Source organism: Panthera leo, chromosome C1 (genome assembly GCF_018350215.1).
Source record: "Panthera leo isolate Ple1 chromosome C1, P.leo_Ple1_pat1.1, whole genome shotgun sequence".
In the NCBI taxonomy this organism is placed as follows: domain Eukaryota; kingdom Metazoa; phylum Chordata; class Mammalia; order Carnivora; family Felidae; genus Panthera; species Panthera leo.
In genome coordinates, this window is record NC_056686.1 from 105,598,575 (window position 1) to 105,621,343 (window position 22,769).

General features: G+C 42.7%; 1 protein-coding gene across 6 annotated transcripts in view; it reads left to right on the plus strand.

Annotated features, from left to right (window-relative positions):
- The window catches only part of TUFT1 (tuftelin 1), a 49,493-nt gene that overhangs the window by 6,740 nt on the left and 19,984 nt on the right, over window positions 1-22,769 (plus strand). For 2 of the 6 annotated variants that reach the window (XM_042953986.1, XM_042953983.1), the window contains exons 2-6: window positions 15,237-15,311; window positions 15,706-15,807; window positions 19,405-19,491; window positions 20,033-20,122; window positions 21,609-21,683. In XM_042953986.1, the coding sequence (XP_042809920.1) occupies window positions 15,237-15,311; window positions 15,706-15,807; window positions 19,405-19,491; window positions 20,033-20,122; window positions 21,609-21,683 (429 nt within the window). The remainder of the gene's footprint in view (window positions 1-15,236; window positions 15,312-15,705; window positions 15,808-19,404; window positions 19,492-20,032; window positions 20,123-21,608; window positions 21,684-22,769) is intronic. The other 4 variants (XM_042953985.1, XM_042953984.1, XM_042953987.1 and 1 more) reach the window with 4 other exon arrangements.

The window sequence follows — 22,769 nt, forward strand, 5'->3', positions numbered from 1 at the left end:
ATGAATAAAGTCTAAAATGGTGAAGACCCTGTCTCTCTGACACCAGGGCGGGGAAGAAGCTCCCGGGCAGAGGAACCTTTCAAGTTTGGTGGCCGCCTGTTGCTTCCACTCCTGACACCTGGCCCAATTTCAGTCTGTAAATTCCTCCTCACACCATTCCAACTCCCCATTCATTGCCAGATTCTTACTTTCCAGAGCACTATAGCTCACGTCTCCAAGACTGCCAGGAATTTGGGGAATTCTGAGCTCTACCAGGGGATCTGGAATAGGAGGCTTACCCAATCACCTGGCATTTAGTGCCAGCGTTTTCCATATTTTTCTGGGGTGGGAGGTGGGGTGTTCACCCAGATGGTTTCGGTTCCAGACACATGTGCTCAGAGAATGTGAGATGAGCTTCCCCGCCTGCTGGTAATTATGGTACATGCCTCTTTGGGTCACAATGCAGAGTTGTGAAATACCTTTGTTTCCTCGGGGTGGGGAGGTTTAGTTAGGGGAAGAGGTATGTGCCAAGGAGGCTGGTGGCCTAGATTTAAGCCTGGCCAGCAGAGGCAGGAAGAGGAGAAGAAATATAGGGTACGATGGGGATGGGTAGATGAAGGAAGAAAAAGGAAATGGTCTTCTAGGATCTGGGGGCACAAAAGCAAAAAAATGACAAAATGAAAAGTGAGGGGAGGGGGCGCTGAGGAACTGCCCCTTCATTCCAGGCTGGCTGAACCCCTAGCGGGTTTCCTGAAAAGAGACTGGCTCAGCAAAAGGGTATCTCCTTCAGAGTTGGGCATTCAGGAGCCCACCTCCCTCCTTGTACACACTCACTGTTAGGCCTCTTAGGCCACAGTGGTTCCCTGTGCCGGGTGTCCGGGTGATGAGAAGGGCTGCCCTGTTTAGGGTCCACCCTAAATCCTTTTTCTCGTTTCACCTCCCAATCACCCCTTTAGCCCTCTGCATAGTGCTTGTCCAGCCCATGCCTCTGGGCAGGTAGCCAGACAAAAGGCAGACACCTGTTTTGTTGGCTAATCTGTGGGGAGGAGCGAGAATAATTCTTTGTGTCATACTCAACAGAAGGCCATTTCTGAGCTTGAGAGCCCTGTAGAAGGCAGGACCAAGGCTGCCACATACCTCTTAGTGGAGGGGCTTGGGAGCCTCAGCCAAGAGAGGGGAGGCCCCAACCACCCCCATCTGGCCCTCTTTGACATTTCGGGTCTTTCCTTGTCCTGGCCTCTTGGGAACCCATGTTTAAGTGGCTGGCTATTCCCATTTCTCAGAGGGGAACCGTGAGGTCCAAACCTGCAGTGGTTTGAGAGACCACATACATTTCAGGTGGGAGAGGGGACAGGACTGAAGGACCAGGTGATGGGGGAGTGGTTTATAGAGTGCAGACGTATTGAGGATGCTGGTTTCCAGCTCAGGGATGATCTCCACTGTGCTTACTTCCTCCTGGAAAGACCCTGACCCTCACCTGCCACCCATCTCTCGTGGCCGCCAGAGCAGCCTGGGGAGTGGGAGCAGGGGAAGCTTATTTTCTCATAGATCCACAGATCTTGGACAGATCTGCCCCTTTCCACAGGAGCCTAGAATGTGAGAACCTCTGGGGCCTCCCTCTCTATCTCCCTTATCATTTCTCCCCAGTGTCTTGATCTCTAACCCCTCAGCTATGTGTTTATCCCCTCCCCGAACTGAGGAGTGACTCACAGCTGGAGATTTGTTTGAACAGAGGTGAGAGGCTGCCTGTAATTTGGAGGTGGCTGGGCTTCTCCCCAAGAATGTTTATGAGGTTAGAGGCTGCTTACCTTGTGATTACCTGTTTCTTTTTCTCTAGAGAAGAAGGCTCTACTTCTGTTGTGACTTTTAGGGAGTCCCCAGTGGGACTACCCTGCTAGACATTTTGGGGCATTCCTCCAGCTCCCCGGAACCTGCTCACAGCCCTGAGATTACTCTGGCTCCAGAAGACAACCAGAGGCGCCAGACAGAGAGGGGCCAGGTTTTCCTCCTGGCCTCTGGGCTGGGGCTGTGGGTTGAGGTTCGTGGCCTTGCAGACTGGATTCTCCGGTTCTGGGGGCTTGAGGTGCCAGAGAGAAATCTAGATTTGTTCACGGGCTTCATTTAGACAATTGGGCTCCCCCACCCTCCCCGGGGCTCCTCAGAAAAGTAATGCTGTCTCACTTTTGTGAAGTGATTTATGGTTTGGAAAGCACTTTCACACTATCTTACATATCTACCTACCCTGCCTTAAGCGTAGGCAGGGTAGGTTATTATCACCTCTATTTTGCAGATAGAAAACTGAGGCCCTGAGAGATAAAGTGATTTGCTCAAGGATTAATAGGTGTCAGTTGGACTCAGACCCCACCTCCAACTCCAAGTTTAGCACTTTTTCTTGCCTTCTCTTCATTTACATATGAGACTGGTGCTGCACAAATACATTTTTGTTGCTAAAGTTTAAAACACTGTGCAAGTATGGACTGAAGGTCCCTTTACTCCCCTGTCCGTCTCTCGTTTAATGTGTATAAGCGCAGTGCTTTTCCCATGTACTTGTATTCTGGAAATGCTCTGTGGCATGGTGGTTGGGAGCAAGGACTCTAGAGCCACAGGGCCTGGGTTTGGATCCTGGCTCTGTCCCTTACGAGGTATATGGCCTTAGGCAAGATACTTAATGTCTGTGCTTCAGTTTTCTCATCCATAAAAGGAGAATGTTGATAATAATATTTACCATCTAGTTTTATAGTGAGGATTACATGAGTTAATATATATAAAGCCCTTAGAATAGAGGCCAGTAGGGCTCAGTACATAGTAATTGTTATATATAGGAATTGGCAATTACTGTGAATGTACATATTATGTAGTTAAATAAATAAGAAGTCATTTTTTTTATGAATTGCCGACTTGCTTTTTTCTGTACTATCTTGAAGATCATTTTCTGTCAGTTCATAGAAGTTTATTTGTCAGCAGTGTAGTATTCCGGAGTATGGATGATACTTTATCCATACTTTTCTACTAGAGGGTACTTATGCAGTTTCCAGTTTGTAACTATTTGTAAACAGTATCATAGTCAACAGTTTTACACATATATCTTGGGACAAATGTGTGTGGATTTTCATAGAACATATTCCTTTTTTTAAAATGTTTGTTTATTGATTGGGGGGGAGAAGGGGGGGGGGAGAGAGAGAGAGAGAGAGAGAGAGAGAGAGAGAAGGGCAGAGAACGAAGAGAGAGAATCGCAAGCAGGCTCTGGGATGCCAGTGCGGGAGCCTGACTTGGGACTTGATCTCATGAACTGTAAAATCATGACCTAAGCCAAAATCAAGAGTCGGACACTTAACCAAGTGAGCCACCCAGATGTCCCTCATAGAGCATATTCCTAAAAGTGGCATTACTGGGTCAAAGGGCTTACAAAATATACAAACACTTTTCATTAATATTGCCAAATTAACTCCCAAAAATACTTGTATAAACTTACACTCTAACAATATATGAGATTACTTTTTTTCTCTGCACCCTCACCAATCCTGGATATTATCAGGATCTTTAATATTTGCCAATCTGTTGGTCTAAATATGATATTTCTGCAGGATTTACATGAAGAAAAGTACATTGCTTTATGAAAAGCAAGAAAGAAGGCTTGTATGTATGGGAAGTTTTAAAGCATAAGCAATAAAATGGACAGCTGTGCACTGAACTCTCAGTTTAAGAAATAGAACATTACCGATCTTTCTGAAGCCCCTGGGATCCCTCCTAGTTCATAACCCTCTGCTTCCTTCACAGAAGTGATCGCTGTCTTGAATTTTGTGTTTATTTCCTTGCTTTTTGTTATACTTTTCCCACATGCACAAGTGATATAGTGCTTGGCTTGGCATGTTCTGAACTTTACATTCATGGTATTGTCTGTGTTCTATAGTTTTTTTTTTTAAGTTTATTTTTTAATTGTGAGAGAGAGACAGAGAGAAAGCGAGAGCAGGGGAGGGACAGAGAGAGAGGGAGACAGAATCCCAAGCAGCCTCCACGAGCCCATCACAGGGCTCAATCTCATTAACCATGAAATCATGACGTAAGCCGAAATCAAGAATCGGTTGCTTAACCAACTGAGCCACCCAGGCATCCCTTAAGTTTGTTTGTTTGTTTGTTTGTTTGTTTATTTATTTATTTATTTATTTATTTATTTATTTAAGTATCTACACCCAGTGTGGGGCTTGAACTCATGACTCTAACATCAAGACTCCTGTGCTCCTCCGACTGAGCCAGTCAGGTGCTCCTTCTGTAGCTTAATTTTAAACTTACATTAATTTGGAGATTCATGCATCATTCATTCATGTCGATGCATGAAGCTGTAGTTCAGTTATTTTCACAACTGAATACTAGTTCATTGTTCTAATACGCCAGAGTTTATTCATCCATGTTCTTATCAGTGGACCATCTGGGCTGTTGTCAGTGGTTAGCCATTACAAACAATGCTGGCATGAACAATACCTCTGCATGCTTCCTCTCACCCTTCTTAAATATGTGAGTCTAATGAAATTCTCTCCAAAGATAACTCATTGTTTTGTTTGTTTTTAAAAATTTTTTTAAGTGTTTATTTCTGAGAGAGAGAGAGACAGAGAGAAACAGAGGGCAAGCAGGGGAGGGGCAGAGAGAGGAGGAGACACAGAATCAGAAGCAGGCCCCAGGTTCTGAGCTGTCAGCACAGAGCCTGACTGGGGGCTCCACCTCACAAACCGAGAGATCATGACCTGAGCCGAAGTCAGATTCTTAATCAACTAAGCCGACTAGGTGTCCCGATAACTCATTGTTTTAACTTACATTTCCCTGATTACTGGTGAGGTTGAGCATCTTTCCTGTATTTTTAAATTTTACATTAAAATTTTTTTCGAATAATAGATTTTGTCTAGCCCAGTATAGGCAAAGGTTATCCTTCCAACAAGTGATCAGCATAAAAAGAAATTATTTGATCTTTATGTACTGTGTCTTTGTACAGAACATCTCTATTTGGACTGGCTACATTGAATCTCAAGCAGGCTCTGTGCTATCAGCACAGGGCCCGATGGACTCAAACTCATAAACTGTGAGATCATGACCTGAGCTAAACTCAAGAGTCGATGCTTAACCGACTGAGCCACGCAGGCACTCCTCAGTGTGTATTTTTTGAGAACCTACTCTAAGCCAGGCACTGTGCTAAATAAGCTAGCCATGTCTTCAAGGAGCTTATGATTTTACTGGGGAAGTTGCATAAATAAGTAGTTATAAAGAAATGAGGTCAGTGTTATAGTGTAGTATAGGGTGCAGTGGGTGCAGGGAGAGGCTCTGACTGAGGAGTGCTGGGGTAAAACCCTTAGAGAAAGGATGCCCGGGCTGGGAATTCTCCAAAGAGGAAAGGGAGGGGAAGGGACCTGGAAAGAGAAAACAACATGTGCATTTATGGGGTGGTGAAACATGTATTACATTGGAAGACTCGTCAACAAAAGAGATGTAGATTTGGATACAACTGGATCAGGAAAGTTTGGGATAATCAGAGTGTAGGGTACAGGTAGGATAGTGGGCGATGTCCACATGTTATGTGGTATAGATAATGATAGGCCTAATCCTGAGGGGATTTAATACCATGAGGAGTTTTAATCCTTTTTAAAGATTTTATTTAATGATGACATATATACAGAAAAGTGCATAGATCATAAATGTACAGTCAAGTAATATCACAAACTGGACACATTCCTTTATCCCACATTCAGATCAAGAAACAAATCATTACCAGCACCACAGAAGCTCCTGCTTCTAGTCATTTCCCCCTTCTAGTTGTTACCTACCCCCATCCTTTGGGGGTAACCACTACTGTGACTTCTAAAGCATATATTAGGTTTGCTTGTTTTGATACTTTTTATATAAGTGGAATCATTTATAAGTGGAACACATTTTGTGTTGGAATTCTTTTGCTTAACATTTCTGTGACATTTATCCATATTGCATGTACAGTAGTTCATTCTTTTTCATGGCTATATACTGTTCCATTGCATGACTATACCACAATTAATTTGTCCATTCTACTTTTTTTTTTTTTTTTAAATGTGGTTTTAAGGGTGCCTGGCAGGCTTCATCAGAAAAGCATGTGACTCTTGATCTCGGGGTTGTGAGTTCTGGCCCCACTTTGGGTGTAAAGATTACTTTAAAATCTTTAGGGGCGCCTGGGTGGCTCAGTCAATTAAGCATCCAACTCTTGATTTTTTGCTCAGGTCATGATTCCAGGGTCGTGGGATCAAGCTTCACCTCAGGCTCTGTACTGAGCATGGAGCCTTCTTGAGGTTCTCTCTCCCTTTCTCTCTGCCCGCCCCCTCCTCAAAAAAATAAAAATAAATAAAATCTTAAAAATAAAATGTGGTTTTATATATGTATGTTTATAATCTCTATACCTTCATGGGGCCCAAACTCACGACCCTGAGGTTAACAGTTGCATGCCCTGGGGTGCCTGAGTGGCTTACTCTTGATTTCAGCTCAGGTCATGATCTTTCAGTCATGAGATCGAGTCCCCACCCCATACCCCCCACCGTGAAGCCCTATGTGTATCAGGCTCTGTGCTGAGCTTGGACCCTGCTTAAGATTCTCTCCCTCTGCCCCTCCCCTGCTCCCTTGCTTTCACATGCTGTCTCGCTCTCTCTCTCTCAAAAGAAAAAAAAAAAAGTTGCGTGCCCTACAACTGAGCTAGGTGCCCCTATTCATTGTATTCTTGAACATTTGGATAATTTCTAATTCGGGGCTACTATGAAAAATGCTACTGTGAACATTCTAGCATCATTTTTTTATGAGAATTTTTTTGGGCGGGTGGTGGGGGGAACATAGGTATGCATTTCTGTTGGGTAGATAACTAGGAATTATAGGGTTTGCAAATGTTCATCTTTGGTAGATATTTCCAAAGAGATTATGGTAATGAGCAATCCTGCCATCAGTGTATAAGAGTTCTGTTCCATAGCCCCCAATGTTTATTTTTTATTTTCATTTGTAGTCATTCTGATGGGTATTTTGTAGTATTATTGCCTTGTGATTTTAATTTCTAATTCTTTGTTGATGATGACTGATGAGACAGAACCCTTTTCATATGTTTATTGACCATTTGGATATCCTCTTATTCTGTGTCTCTCTCACTCTCAAAAAGAAATAAACATTAAAAAGGTTTGCCTTTGCAAAATTTTAGTTTTGCTCTTTACATTTAAATCTGCAATCCACTTGAAACTGATACTTGTATACAGTGCAAGGTAGAAGTTGTACTTTAACTTATTAGCGTATGCTTATGGAAAATATTTTGAAGAGGAGCATTATGTCAAATTTTGAGGAACTGACACTTTTGTGTATCTACATGTTTTAGTCACTGTGTTTTCACTTAAGCATCATACTGTCCATCTTACCAATGAATACACTAAGGCTAAGGGAGAATAAATCAATACACACAACAAATAAAAGCCAGAGTCAGTGTTTGAGCCCAGGTCTAACTGTTCCAAATACGATTCTTTTTCTGCAAAGAAGAGAGAAAGTCAGTTGGGCTTGAGGGGTCATGGACCAGGCAGTAAATTTGGGGGTGATCTAGGCACTGTTGTATATCATCTCATTCTGTCAAAATAAATATATTTTCTAAAATACAAAAATAAATATATAAGAAATAAAAAGAGAATTTGACAGTAATCTACAAAAGGGAGAGCAGGGAAAGGGGCTTAGGTTGAATACCTAAGTTTAATTAGTTTAATCTATTCAATGGAGTTCTGGTGGCCATTAAAAGCCAATTTTGAAGACTGTTTAGTGTGATGGAAATTAAAGATGAAATATTAAAGGGAAAAAGAATCTGCCCCTTGCCCACTCACACTGTTTCTCTCTCTCTCTCTCAAAATTAAATAAACATTAAAAAAAGAAAAGAAAATAGAATTTTTTATGTTCATGAGAGATATTAGTCTGTAGTGTTTTCTTTTCTGTCTTAAAAAAAAAAAATTTTGTTGGGCCACCTGGGTGACTCAGTCAGTTGAGTGTCCGACTCGATTTTGGCTCAGGTCATGATCCCAGGGTCGTGGGATCTAGCCCTGTGTTGCTCCGTGTGAACCTGCTTGAGATTCTCTCTCTCCCTCTCCCTCTCCCTCTCCCTCTCCCTCTCCCTCTCCCTCTCCCTCTCCCTCTCCCTCTCCCTCTCCCTCTCCCTCTCCCTCTCCCTCTCCCTCTCCCTCTCCCTCCCCCTCCCCCTCCCCCCTCCCCCTCCCCCTCCCCCTCCCCCTCCGTCCCTCCCTCTCCCTCTTCCTCTTTCTCTATCCCCCCTGCCATCCTTTTCCCCTGCTCACATGCTCACTCTCTGTCTCTCTCAAACTAAATAAAACAAAGAAACACATAATAATAAAATGGTCTTTGTCTGGCTTTGGTACCAGAGTAAGACCAGCTTCATGAACTGAATTGGAAAGGGTTTTCTCCTCTTCTGTTTTCTGGTTGAGATTATGGGCGCCTGTGTGGCTCAGTCTGTTGAGCATCCAACTCTTGATTTTGGCTCAGGTCATGATCTCACGGTTCAGGGGATTGAGCCTCATATCAGGCTGTGCACTGGTGGTGTGGACCCTGTTGGGGATTCTCTCTCTCTCTCTCTCTCTCTCTCTCTCTCTCTCTCTGTCTGTCTCTGTCTCTGTCTCTGTCTCTCTGTCTCTCTCTGCCCCTCTCATTCTCACACACACTTGCACACTCTCTCTCTCTGAATAAATACATTTTTAATAAAGTCTTTTTTAATCTGAAAAGAGATTATGTAGAATTAGTGCTAATTTTTTACATATTTGGTAGAATTCTCTAGTGGAAGCACCTGGGTCTGGGTATTTCTTTTTTAAAAAATTTAAAAAAGGGGCACCTGGGTGGCTCAGTCGGTTAACCGTCCGACTTCGGCTCAGGTCATGATCTCACGGTTTGTGAATTTGAGCCCTGCATTGGGCTCTGTGCTGACAGCTCAGAGCCTGGGGCCTACTTTGGATTCTGTGTCTCCCTCTCTCTCAGCCCCTCCCCTGCTCACACTCTGTCTCTCAATAATAAATAAACGTTAAAAAAAATTCTCTAAAAAATTTAAAACGATGAATTTAATTTCCTTAAAGTTACAAGGCTATTCATATTACCTATTTTATATTAGGTAATTTGTGTTAGTTTGTGTTTTTTGAGGAATTGGGCCATTTTGTCCAAATTGTCAAATTTATGTTCATAGTTGTTTTAGTGTTGTTCATTGTGTTGTTTGCAGTCTTGTTCATAGAGTTGTGCATAGTGTTCGTAGAGTTGTTCATAGTGTTCATGGTGTTGTTCATAGAGTTATTCATAGTGTTGTTCATAGTATTCTTAGAGTTGTTCACGGTGTTGTTCATAGAGCTGTTTGTAGTGTTTGTAGTTGTTCATAGAGTTGTTCATTGTGTTCATAGAGTTGTTTGCGGTGTTGTTTGTAGAGTTGTTCGTGGTATTGTTCATAGAGTTGTTCATAGTGCTTATAGAGTTGTTTATGGTGTTGTTTGTAGAGTTGTTCGTAGTGTTGTTCATAGTATTACCTCATGCTTTTGATATCATGCTAGAGGTTTATCAATTTCAATGATCTTTTCAAAGAACCAGCTCTTCATGTTGTTTAGCTTCTTAGTGTTTAGAAATTTTCCTTTTATCTTTCTGTTATTTCTCTCTTTTAAAAAATGTTTTATTTAGTTTTGACAGAGAGAGAGAGAGTGCACATGTGTGCAAGTGGGGGAGGGGCAGGGAGAGGGGGGAACAGAAGATCTGAAGTGGGCTCTGTGCTGACAGCAGTGAGCTGAGTGGGAGCTTCAAGCTCATGAACTGTCAGATCATGACCTGAGCTGAAGTCAGATACTCAATCAACTGAGCCCCCCAAGCGCCCCTCTTTCTATTATTTCTCATTTGATTTCATTGTGGTCGGATAACATGCTCTAAATGATTTCAGTTCTTTCAAGTTTGTTGGTTTGTTTTATGGCCCAAATTATTGTCTATCTTTATGTTCTATAGGTACATGCAAAGAATGTATACTCTGCTATTGAGGGGAGTGTTCCATAACTGTTGATTAGATCCTGTTAGATTTTTGTCTAGTTTTATTAATTTCTCAGAGACAGGTGTTGAAGAAGTCTCCAAGTATAATTGTGGGTTTATTAAAAAAAAAAAAAAAAAAGAAGGGAATGCCTGGGTGGTGGCTCAGTTGGTTGAGTGTTCGACTCTTGATTTCCACTCAAGTCATGATCCCAGGGTTGTGGGATCAAGCCCCATGTTGGGCTCCAAGCTGAGCATGGAGCCTGCTTGGGATTCTCTCTCCCTCTCTGCCCCTCTCCTCTCCTTATGCATGCTCGCTCTCACTCTCTCTCTCTCTCTCTCTCAAATAAAAAAAAATAATAAAAATTTAAAAATATATTTAATTGTGTATTTGTGTATTTCTCCTTTCAGTTCTTTGGGTTTTTTTTTTTTTTAAATAAGATTTTATTTTTAAGTAATCTCTTCACCTAATGTGGGGCTCAAACTCACAACCCCGAGATCAAGAGTTGCACATTATTCTGACTGAGCCAGCCAGGCACCCTCAGCTCTTTAGTTTTTGCTTCACGTATTTTGCAGCTTTGTTGTTTGGTGCATATCCATTTGGGGTTGCTATGTCTTCTTTGTGGATTGACACTTTTACATGATATAATATCTCTGGTAATATAATATCTATCTGGTAATATATCTGGTAATATAATATCTCTGGTAATTCTCTTTGCTCTGAAGTTTACTTTATCTGATATTAATGTAGCCACTTTTGCTTTCCTTTAATTAATGTTTGTATAATATACCTTTTCCCATCCTTTTACTTTTAACTTACCTATATGGTTATGTTTAAATATGTTTCTTGTAGACAGCATGTATTGATTCATGGATTTTTTTTTCACTTTTTTTTTTTTTTTTTTTTTTGAGAGAGAGAACACATGAGTAAGGTACAGGGACAGAGGGAGTGAGAGAGAGAATGTTAAGCAGGCTCCATGGCCCACCCAGAGCCTGACGTGGGGCTTGATACCATGACCTGAACCAAAACCAAGAGTCAGACGCTCAACTGACTGAGCCACTCAGGCACCCCTGATTCATGTTCTTTAATCAACTCTGCCAATCTCTGTTTTTTAATTGGTATATTTAGACCACTTACATTTAATGCAATTATTGGTAAGTCTGCCATTTTATTTTTGGTTTTTGTTCTCTATTTTTCATTAATCTGTTTTTTTTTCTCTCCCTTCCTGTGGGTTACTTGAAAGCCTTTTAGGATTCCATTTTGATTCATTTGGATTTTTGAATGTTATCCCTTTGTATAGATTTTTAGTGATTGCTCTAGGTATTACATTTGTATAAATATAACTTATCATGGTCTACTGGTGTTGTCATTTTACCAGTTTGAATGAAGTATAGACACCTTACCTTCCTTTACATCCCTTTATCCTCTCCCATTCATAATATAATTAAATATTTCCGGGGCACCTTGTGGCTCAGTTGGTTAAGTGTCTGACTCTGGCTCAGGTCATGAGCTCATAGTTAGTGAGTTTGAGCCCCACGTTGGACTCTGCTCTAACAGCTCAGAGCCTAGAGCCTGCTTCAGATTCTGTGTCTCCTTCTTACTTTGCCCCTACCCCACTTGTGCACGTGGTGTCTCTGTCTCTGTCTTTCTCTCTCATAAATAAATAAATAAATAAATAAATAAATAAATAAATAAATAAATAAAGTATTTCCTCTGTGTATACTTAGAACCAAATCAGGCAGTGTTCTAATTTTAGCTTCAACCATCAAATATACTTTAGATTACCCAAGAGTAAAGAGAAAGCCTAATGTATTTATCAATATTTTTGTTTTCCATGTTGTTTCTTTTTTTTAAAAGTTTATTTATTTATTTTGAGAGAGAGAGAGCGTGTGCACACACGAGCAAGGGACAGGGAGAGAGAGAATCCCAAACAGGCTCCATGCTTCAGTGTGGAGCTCACAAACCATTAGATCATGATCTGAGCCGAGATCATGATCTGAGCTAAGATCAAGAGTCAGAAGCTTAACTGAGTGAGCCACCCAGGCATCTCTATCCATGTTGTTTCTATCTTTCTAATGTTCCAAGGTTCCTTTCATATTGTTTCCTTTCTGTTTAAAGATCTTTTACAGCCTTTTTAATGTAGCTGTATAGGTAAGAAATTCTTAGTTTTTCTTTACATGAGGACATCTTAATTTACCCCCTTATTCCTGAAGGAGAATGTTTTTTGGTCATAGGATTATTGATTAAGAGGTTTTTTTCAGCACTTGAAAATAATGTGCCATTTCATCCTGGCCTTCCTAGCTTCTGATGAAAAATCTGCTGTTTAATGAAAGTGCTTCCCCTGTATAGGTAACTTGTCATTTTTCTCTGATGTGAAAGATGTTTTTCTTTGTTTTTAGTTATCAGACATTTAATTATGTGTTTTGGCATGATTTGGGGGTTTATCCTATTTGGGATTTGCTCCTTGAATCTCTGGGTTTATGTCTTTTGTAAAATTTGGAAAGTTTTCAGACATTATTTTTTTTAGTACTTTTGCAAGTTTCTCACTTTTTCCTGTCCATCTGGGATTCTGATGACATGTATGGATGAGATGATCCCTCATTGCCCCCATCTAGCCTGGTTGTCCATGTTCTTCCAATTAGAATGCCTGGGTCCATACAATAAACTAGACTTGATGATCTTCATTGGCTGATAACTCCTTTATTTTGGCTGAGGGATGCCCCAGCTTTCCCCAACTGCCTCCAGGTATGGAAGGATGTTGTTTTAACCAAAGTGCACGTCTGTGTCCTGGGGAGAAGAGTTGGCAGCCGCTCTGGCTATTTTGAAATCCTTTCCTCTTCTTTCTGGTGTAATGTTCTCTTGAACATTACATTGAATGATATCTATATCATGGAGCACTCGTATTTGTTCAGAAAATACTTAACCCGGGTAGAGGGCTGTGGCACAGCAGCCCATGTGAGTTAACAGAAAGGGCAATTCCTCGTGGAACATAAGTAGCTGAGAGGCAGGTACCATAGGAGGCCCTGTGATGCCAAGGGAGCTCAAGGAGGTGAGGGTATGTTTCCCACAGGATGTAGGGACGTGTCACAAATATGGCATTTGAATGTGAACTTTTGAGGGCCTTAAAGATGCCCAATGGGAAGAAAGGACATTTAAGGACATTTAAGGACATTAAGGACATGTAAGGCAAAGGTGGGAAAGCCTGGGAGGTATTGGACAGGGAGCAATGAGGAGCAGTAACAGAAGTGAGTTGACCCAGACTCTGGAGGGCCTGAACGCCTCCTCCCCGCGCCCCCCCCCCCCGCCCCCCACTGGGGATCTCTCTTGTATTTGGTAGGAATTGAGTGTTTTGTAAAACCAGCTACATTGCCAGAGTTAGGGAGGGTGAAGGGCCATGTGGGAGTGTCTTCCACCTGTCCCAAATTTGGGTTCATTCCAAGAAGTGGGAGGAGGCTAATATTTGAGTACCTCTCTTTTATGTGGCAGAGACCTCCAGACACTTTCCGTTGATCTTCAACGAAAAGCCCCCATGTCGGATGGTAATGTTGCCATTTTACAGTGCGGTCTTTGAGAGTTAAGTATCTGACCACAGAGTCTGATTTCTTTTCCACCAAGTTCTTTTCCTTATTTAGGAAGGACTGTTCCCTTCCCAGAGAACCTTCTCACAACTCCCTGGGTGGGACACATTCTTTTCTTCCTGCTCCTTCCAACAGCCATTTGGAATATTAGGAGAGTTCCTTAAAACCTGTTAAGGGTAAGATGGCATTTATACTCCTGGACCTCAAGGTCACTTTTGTCCTTGGGTAGTTCAGCATCCATCTTCCCTTCATTGCCTGGGAGAAGCACATATTCCCTTTTTATGCTCTCATAGTGTTAAAGCTGGAAGGAGCCTTAGAGATACTTAGTACAACCCATTATTTTTCTGGTGCAAGCCAGAGGCCCAGTGTACCTAAACCTCTTGTCCAACTCTACACATAACACAGGTTATTGGTAGAGTTTGGTCCTCCCTGCCCTGCTTATCTTCCCTCAATGTTATCTCTCCAAATCTCCAGCCCCACTTTTTCCTTTTACCATATGATTTCCCCCTCAATGTGTTCTATTTTCTCCACTGTGTGTGTGTGTGTGTGTGTGTGTGTGTGTGTGTGTGTCAGTCACAGTGTATTTTTTTTAATTAAAAAAATTTTTTTAGGGGCGCCTGGGTGGCGCAGTCGGTTAAGCGTCCGACTTCAGCCAGGTCACGATCTCGCGGTCCGTGAGTTCGAGCCCCGCGTCGGGCTCTGGGCTGATGGCTCGGAGCCTGGAGCCTGTTTCCGATTCTGTGTCTCCCTCTCTCTCTGCCCCTCCCCCGTTCATGCTCTGTCTCTCTCTGTCCCAAAAATAAATAAAAAAACGTTGAAAAAAAAAAAAAAAATTAAAAAAAAAAAAAAATTTTTATGTTTATTTTTGAGACCGAGAGAGAGCACAAGTGGGAGAGGGGCAGAGCACGAGTGGGATAGGAGCAGAGAGAGGGGGAGACACAGAATCCAAAGTAGGCTCCAGACTCTGAGCTGTCAGCACAGAGCCCGATGCGGGGCTCTAACCCATGAACTGTGAGATCATGACCAGAGCCGAAGTCGGACGCTCAACCGACTGAGCCACCCAGGTACCCCTCACAGTGTGTTTTTTAAACCTTCTTTGAGTTAGGAAAGAAAATGTGCTTCTTCCTTTGAAATTAGGCTCATCTATAGATAAGTACCTATTGTCTTGCCTTCTTTCATTTGGATAATTTCTGTATGCCTTAGAGAAGTAGGGGTTTGGATTCAAGTACTGTCCTATAGTTTGGTTCAGGAAGGATATCCCAGTCTTGTGAAGTGCATCAGTAACTCCTGGTTGCCTGTCAGGTGCAGGAACCCTACACTGGGGATGAGGGCATCCCCCTCTTCAAGGCTGGGGAGAGGGGAATCCACGTAATGTGCTTCCTGTAATGTAAGGACCAAGGTGGCTAGCCCCTCTGGAGCTACACAGAGCAATAGTCTCTGGTGTGGTGTAAAGAACACTGTCAGAGGATCCCGAGACCTCCTGCCACCCAGGAATGACGGATATTGGGCAAGCTAATGTCACCTTTTCAGACGTCAGCTTTTCTTATCTGTTAAATGATGATAATAAGGACCACCCCACAGGACTGGCAAAAGTGCACTGGTACCGGTAGTGGACTGTAAAGGTAAGGGGTGATTGTTGCTGTCATTGTCATTATTAGGGGTGCGTGGACATTCTAAGGCTGACTCTACAGAGTGAACTGACAGGAGATGAACTTGAACACATAGCCGAGAAGGTATCGAGGTTTCTGGTGGGGTGAGGCCTCTTCCCCTCAGCCAGTTCTCCCTCCTTGCTGCTGACGCCTTACAGTGCTGTCTGGAGCCATCCCTGCTGCTGCTCAGGGTCACTTCCTATCAGACACACCCCCTGACCTCAGCCTTGTGCACTGCTTTGGGGGTGGGGAGGCCCCACTAAAAGTAAAACTAACCTGCAATTTCTGCTAATTTTCCCTGTCCGGTGTTGCTGCTGTGTGGCTTCTGGTAGAGGTTGAAATGAGTTTTTGGAGGGAAAATCAGACTAACCCTTTAAATCTTTCGAGGAGCAGGTGTTCTGCATTGGTCAAGGGACAGAAGAAGTTCTGGGCTTGTCATGATTTCTGAGCCATTTCTCTCTCTCTTTCTCTTTGACAGGCGGGTAGGAGGACTTTTGCCATGGTGTCTGGCCGCTCAACCAGCCATTCGTTGGCCTCAGAACTGGTGAAGTCCAATGATGGACACGAGGAGATCATTAAGGTAAACTTTGCTCACTTCCACTGTTCCTCCCTCCCCTCTTTCTCCTTACAGGCATGTGACAGGCGGCAGCTGACTTTGCCACAGGGACATTGTGGTTTGACTTGGAAGAACCAGACCTGTAATGCGAGTTCCTGGTCATTTCCTGAAAAGATCTTAATTAACACCAGGAGACCACAGTCAGTCTGTAGTGACTTTGGTGCAGTCCAGACCCGGGCATGAAAATGGATGTGGTGATCTTCCTAGGTGCCTATCCCACTGGCCATATTTAGCTGCTGGAGTTTGTGGAGTCAGGTGGGAGGTGTGTTTATGGAGCTTTTTTTAAATAAAAGAATGTTCATTATTTCTTTTTTTTAACATTTATTTATTTTTGATACAGAGAGAGAGCATGAACAGGGGAGGGTCAGAGAAAGAGGGAGACACAGAATCTGAAACAGGCTCCAGGCTCTGAGCTGTCAGCACAGAGCCCGACGCGGGGCTTGAACCCACGGACCGCGAGATCATGACCTGAGCCGAAGTCGGACGCTTAACCAACTGAGCCACCCAGGAGCCCGTCATTATTTCTTTTTTAAAGCTCTTTGAGGGGTGCCTGGGTGGGTCAGTCTGTTAAGCACCCAACTCCTGATTTCACCTTAGGTAATGATCTCATGGTTTGTGAGATTGAGCCTCGCATCAGGCTCAATTCAATTGTGTTTTGAGAGTTTATATGTAGGTATAACGGATGAATGTGACCACACTTTCTCCATGGTGTTATTTTTGCTGTATTTGAAATTTAAAAATAAATAAATAAATAATGTTTATTTATTTATTTATTTATTTAAGGTTTTTTTTTTGTTTTTTTTTTTTTTTTTTTTTTTTACATTTATTTATTTTTGAGAGACAGAGCACAAGTGGGAGGGGCAGAGAGAGAAGGAGACAGAATCTGAAGCAGGCTCCAGGCTCTGAGCTGTCAGCACAGAGCCCGACCCGACGCAGGGCTTGAACTCACAAACAGTGAGATCATGACCTGAGCCGAAGTTGGATGCTCAACCAGCTGAGCCACCCAAGCACCCCAATGTTTATTTATTTTTGAGACAGAGTGCAAGCAGGGGAGGGGTACAGTGAGAGGGTTCTGCGCCGACAATAGCTAGCCCCCCGTGGGGCTCAAACTCATGAACCATGAGATCATGACCTGAGCTGAAGTCGGATGCTCAACTCACTGAGCCACCCAGGTGCCCCTATATTTGAATTTTAAAATAGCAGTAAATAGTCCAAAAGAATTACTCTTCTTTAAAAAAAAAATTTTTAATGTTGATTTTTTTTTTTTTTTTTTTTGAGAGGGGTGGGGAGAGGCAGAGAAAGAGGGAGACACAGAATCCCAAACAGCCTCCAGGCTCTGAGCTGTCAGCACAGAGCCTGGCGTGGGGCTTGAACCCATGAACAGAGAGATTATGACCTCAGCCAAAGTCAGGTGCTTAACTGACTGAGCCACCCAGCACCCCAAAAGAATTACTCTTGATGATTAATTAAATTTACCAAAAAGATGATTTTAATTTTTGAGATATAAGGGTTCCTTATATGTTCTGGATAGTAATTAGACCCATATTAGATATATGATTTGGAAATATTTTACAAAATTTTGTCCTTTCTGTATTTTGTTTTTTACTTTCTAAATAGTGTCCTTTGAAACAAAAGTTCTTAATTTGATGAAATCCAATTTATATATATTTTTCTTTTGTTGTCCTTCTAGTGTCTTATCTAAGAAGGTTTTGCCTAGCCCAAGGTCACAAAGATTTATTTCTATATTTTCTTCAAAGAGTTATAGTTTTAGCTCTTACAGATAGGTCTATGATCCATTTTGGGCTAATTTTTGTATATGGTATAAGGAAGGCATCCAGTTTCATTCTTTTACATGTGGATATCCATTTATAGCAACATCATTTGTTGAAAAGACTGTTCTTTTCCCCCATTGAATTGTCTTGGCACCCTGTCAAAAGTTAGTTTAGTGTATTTTTATTGTATTATTGTTTCTGGACTCTCATTTGTATTCCATTGAATTATGTCTCTCCTTATGCCAGTTCCACACTGTCTTGATTACTGGCTGTAGCTTTGTTATTTTTGTTAACATTTTGTTACTATATTGTTGAGATTTATATTTCAAGATTGTTTTAGGGACTCAGGGTCCTTTGTATTTCCATATGAATTTTAAGATCAGTTTGTCAGTTTCTGCAAAGAAGCTAGCATGGATTTGATAAGAATTGTGTTGAATCTGTAGATTGATTTGGGGAGTATTGCCGTCTTAACAATATTAAGTCTTCCAATCCATGAAAATGGGATGTTTGTTCATTTTTTTAACAATGTTCTGTAATTTTCAGAATTCAAGTCTAGAACTTTGTTAATTTCTAAGTGTTTTTCCTTTTTGTTGCTCTTGTAAATAGAATTGGTTTTATATTTCATTTTGGATTGTTCATTGCTAATGTATAGAAATACAACTATTTTTTGTATATTGATCTTACATCCTACAACCTTGCTACAATCTCTGATAATTTTTTAGTGGACTCCTTAGGGTATTTTTATATACATGATCACTTCTGCAAATGGTGATTTTTCCTCTTTCTTTTCAATCCAGATGCCTTTAATTTCTGTTTCTTATTCAAAGTCATTTCATGGCCCTTAAAGAAAGCAAAACTACCCTATAATTCTGTCAATGTAATCATTGTTTTTAATACTTTATCGTGTATCCTCCCAAACATTTTCCTACACATATGTATTTTTTCAAAAATTAAATCATATTATATACCCTCTATTCTACAATTTGCTTGTGCCCCTACACTTTAATGTTGGTTTATAAATCTTCTGTGTCCATAAATGTAAGTGTCTAGTATTCTCATGACTGCACAGTGTTCTGTTATAGACATACCATAATTTATGTAAGTAATCCCTCATTGTTGGACATTATGCCTATTTCATTTTTGCAGTTATAAAGAATATTTTGCTGAACATCTGTTACTAAATTGTGTATGTGTTTTATAATACAGGTAATAAATATTTTTAAACTTTTTTTTAAAGTTTATTTTGAGAGAGAGAGAGAGCAAGTTTACATGTGTGAACACACGTGCATGTGTGAGCAGAGGGAGGGGCAGAGAGAGGGAGAGAGAGAATTCCAAGCAGGTTCCATGCTGTCAGCAAGAAGCCTGATTTGGGGCTTGATCCCACAACCATGAGATCATGACCTGAGCCTAAATCAAGAGTCAGACGCTTCAGCTTAACCAACTGAGCCACCCAGGTGTCCCAATAAATATTTTCTTGACTGTAAAAGATTCAAGCATGTATAGAGAAAAATGTGTAAATCCCTTGTTACAACTTCTTTGCATGAATTTACATGTACGTGTGAGGGCTTATGTCAGTTTGGCTAAATTTATTTCATTAGGATAAAGTTCCAGGAGTAGATTTGATAGGTCAAAGAGCAAGCCTAGCTAGTTCTAAGCCTTCTGATCTGAATCCTCCAAGTGCCACCCAGAAGGCAGTAGTGTTTTACCTTTACCAGTGGATGAGCCTGCCTAGGTGGAATTAACTTATAAGGAGCTTTCTTAATCAGTAGTGTTGTTCTCCTTGTTGAAGGTGTACCTGAAGGGGAGGGCTGGAGATAAGATGATCCATGAGAAAAACATCAACCAGCTGAAGAGTGAGGTGCAGTATATCCAGGAGGTGGGCACCTCTCCCTTGGTGGGAAGCTCACATTTTTTTGGCTCCCTCCTTTTGTGGGGTCTGGTCTTCTCCCATCTGCCACCGTCCCCCATTGAGTCAGGTATCATTTCTGACCCTCCTGTTACTCAACCAATCCATGAATCAGCAAGTATTTATTAACTCCCACATGTCCTCTGTACCCATTGTACCCCAGCCTCCTCTCTAAAGCTGACAGTCTCTTTTCCCTAACTTTTCTTGACCCTCTCCCTGGCCTCAGCTGCTCCTTGGCACTTGTCACCATGTAACATATTACATGTTCCACTTGTTTGCCCTTTGTGTCGTGTGTCTCTGCAGCAAGAGTGTTAGCTCCAGCGGGATGGGGTTTTGTTTCCTGCTCGTGTAGGAGGGACTGTGCTGCAGCCCCACTTGCCTGGGGTCCCTCCTTCCCCCAGCCAGAGCTTGGCTCACAGGAGTACGGGTCAGGGATGGGCACAAAGCTGGGTGAGTCGGGCCACTCTCTTTCCTTGTCCCAGAGCTAAGGCTTCTTGCCATCCCTTCCCAGGCCCGGAACTGCCTACAGAAGCTGCGGGAGGACATAAGTAGCAAGCTTGACAGAGATCCAGGAGACTCTCTCCAAGGACAGGAGATACAGGTAATAGGAAATGGTCAGTGGTTGGGTCCTCAATGAGGAGGTTGTGCCGGGCAGTCCCCTTTGCTGGTCACGCTGTGGGTGCCGAATCTCCCACCGCTGCCAGAAAAGGAGGGCATACAGGCAGTGCTGGCTTCTCGGAGCACTCCCAGCCTTACTGGGGCTCTCCAGCAGACGAGCACTGGCATTGACATGGGTCAGCCTAGGTATAAGGTATACTTGTTCCCACACACTGCATAAAAGTGGAATTCATGTGAACAAAATGACCGTTATTGGCAAAACCTCTTCTCTGTAAGGATTCTGGGATCAGTATTTTTGGAGTACAGTCTTACAAAGCAGACAGTTACCTGTAAATCCAAACTTCTCATAGTTGGTCTTGCGTAATTGGGGTAACACCCGGGCTGTGAATTGGAAGTCTCGGTCCTGGTCCATTATTTGTGTCAGTAGCTGTCTTTGCCCCGGCGTCAGAAGCTCCTTGAGGTTAGGGTTCACCCCACCCCTGTGTCTGGGATGCAGAAGGTCACCAGTAAATGTCATAGCGAACCTACTGAAGAGTACTTCTTGGGACGGACGGATAAGCCTGGGATCCTGCTTTTCAGCTTTTCTAAAATTGGAGGCTGGAAGGGTCCTCAGGGGAGAACAGTCTCTTCCATTTCACCTTTGTCCTCCTTTAGATTCAGAGTTATATCTCCTTCACTTGCACTTGGCTGGAGTCGGGGGGGTGGGGGTGGGAGGAGTTGTCTTTCTCTAGTAGCCCCTGCCCTCGTTCCCCTGAGGGATTTGGCAGCTAGTGGCAGCAAGGTTCCTCTTTGGCGTGAGCCCTTACTAGGCTTGTGTGGCGATTCCCCCTAATTCACTTTGCTGTGGCTGAAGGTAGGACTTTCCCCGCCTGAGCTCCCATCTGGCTGCTGGGAGGTGCTTTGCCAGGTGGCTGAGGAATCTGATCTGCTCAGAGACCGGCCCCAAAGTCCAGGGCCCTTGTTTGCACAGACCAGCGGTGGTATGATGAATAATCAGGCTTTGGGTTGGAAAGAATTGCAGCAAAACCCACTTCACCTTTTGCTTTATGCTTTGTCAAACCTTGTCAGGATCCCCAAGGGGCAAGGCAGACTCTTTGTTGGTGGCAGGCAGCTGCTTGTATCCCCTGGGCTTCTGGGAGTCAGCCTGCATGTTTTCCATTGGGCTGAAAGGCTCCCTTCAGCACTGCCCCCCCCACCTCCACAGCCATACACATTCTCCACGCCTTACCTCTCCTCTCCATTTCCCACCCAGCACTTGAAGTCTTTTTTTTCCCTTGCTGTTTTCTGTTTCTCTTTCTTTCCTTTTCTTCCTCTTTCTCCTCCATCACCTCTTCCTCCTCTTCTTCCTTCTTTCTCTGTCTTTTCCCACCTCTTTCTTTTTTTCCTAAGAATGAGATCTTAGGAAATTAATGTTTCGAAGTTCGTTGTTTGGGCTGTGTTAACTACCGATTTTATTTTTCTTTGAACAGGTGGTGCTGGAAAAGCCAAATGGATTAAATCCAAGCCCCACAACACTGTATAGCAGCCCACCTGAGGTAAGTAAGGTAGGTAACGGGGAAAGCAGTGGTAAATATGTCTTTGCCAGGAGGCAGGGTATCGTCCTCCCTGATCTCTTTATTATCTTTATTATTGTTCTTTCTGTCTTACTAAATAGAAGAGTATCATTTGCTGTAAAAATTCAAACAATGGAGAAACATACAAACCCAAATCCTCCTTCTCCAATCTTTTTCCTTCAAAGGATCCACTGTGAATGGATTGAAGTAGGTGGATCCCTTTAGAGCAGTGCCCTTAGCCTTCACTACCGATTGAAATAGGTTTGGAAGCTTTTTAAAAATTTAATTAAGTTTATTTATTTTGAGAGAGAGAGAGAGAATGAATGAGTGGAGGAGGGGCTGGGAGGGCGGGGACAGAGGATCCAGAGCTGGCCCCACGCTGACAGCAGAGAGCCCAATATAGGGCTCACTCCAACTCACAAACTGCAAGATCATGACCTCAGCCAAAATTGGACCCTTAACCAACTGAGTCACCCACGTGCCCCAGCCTTGGGAGTTTTAAAGGAGACAAGCGTGGTGCCAGACCTAGAGACTGTAATTTAAAAAAAAAAATTTTTTTTTTAACATTTATTTATTTTGAGACAGAGACAGAGCATGAACGGGGGAGGGGCAGAGAGAGAGGGAGACACAGAACCGGAAGCAGGCCTCAGGCTCTGAGCCATCAGCCCAGAGCCTGACGCGGGGCTCGAACTGACGGAGCGTGAGATCGTGACCTGAGCTGAAGTCGGACGCTTAACCAACTGAGCCACCCAGGCGCCCCTAGAGACTGTAATTTAATTGATCTGAGATGTGGGCTGGTCGGCAGGACTTTAAAAATCTCTTCAGGGGGTGCCTGTCTGGTTCAGTGGGTAAGGGCGTGTAACTTTTGATCTCGGAGTTGTGAGTTCGAGCCCCACAATGAGTATGGAGAGTACTTAAAAATTAAAGAAAAAAAAAACCCTTCAAGTGATTCTAATATTTAGCCAAACCTGAGTAGCAATGTTCCAGTGTATTTTTCTTTCTTGCTTTTTTAAAGATTTTATATTTTTAAAGTAATCTCTTAAAATCCAGGGTACATTATCATCTCTGATCTAGTAA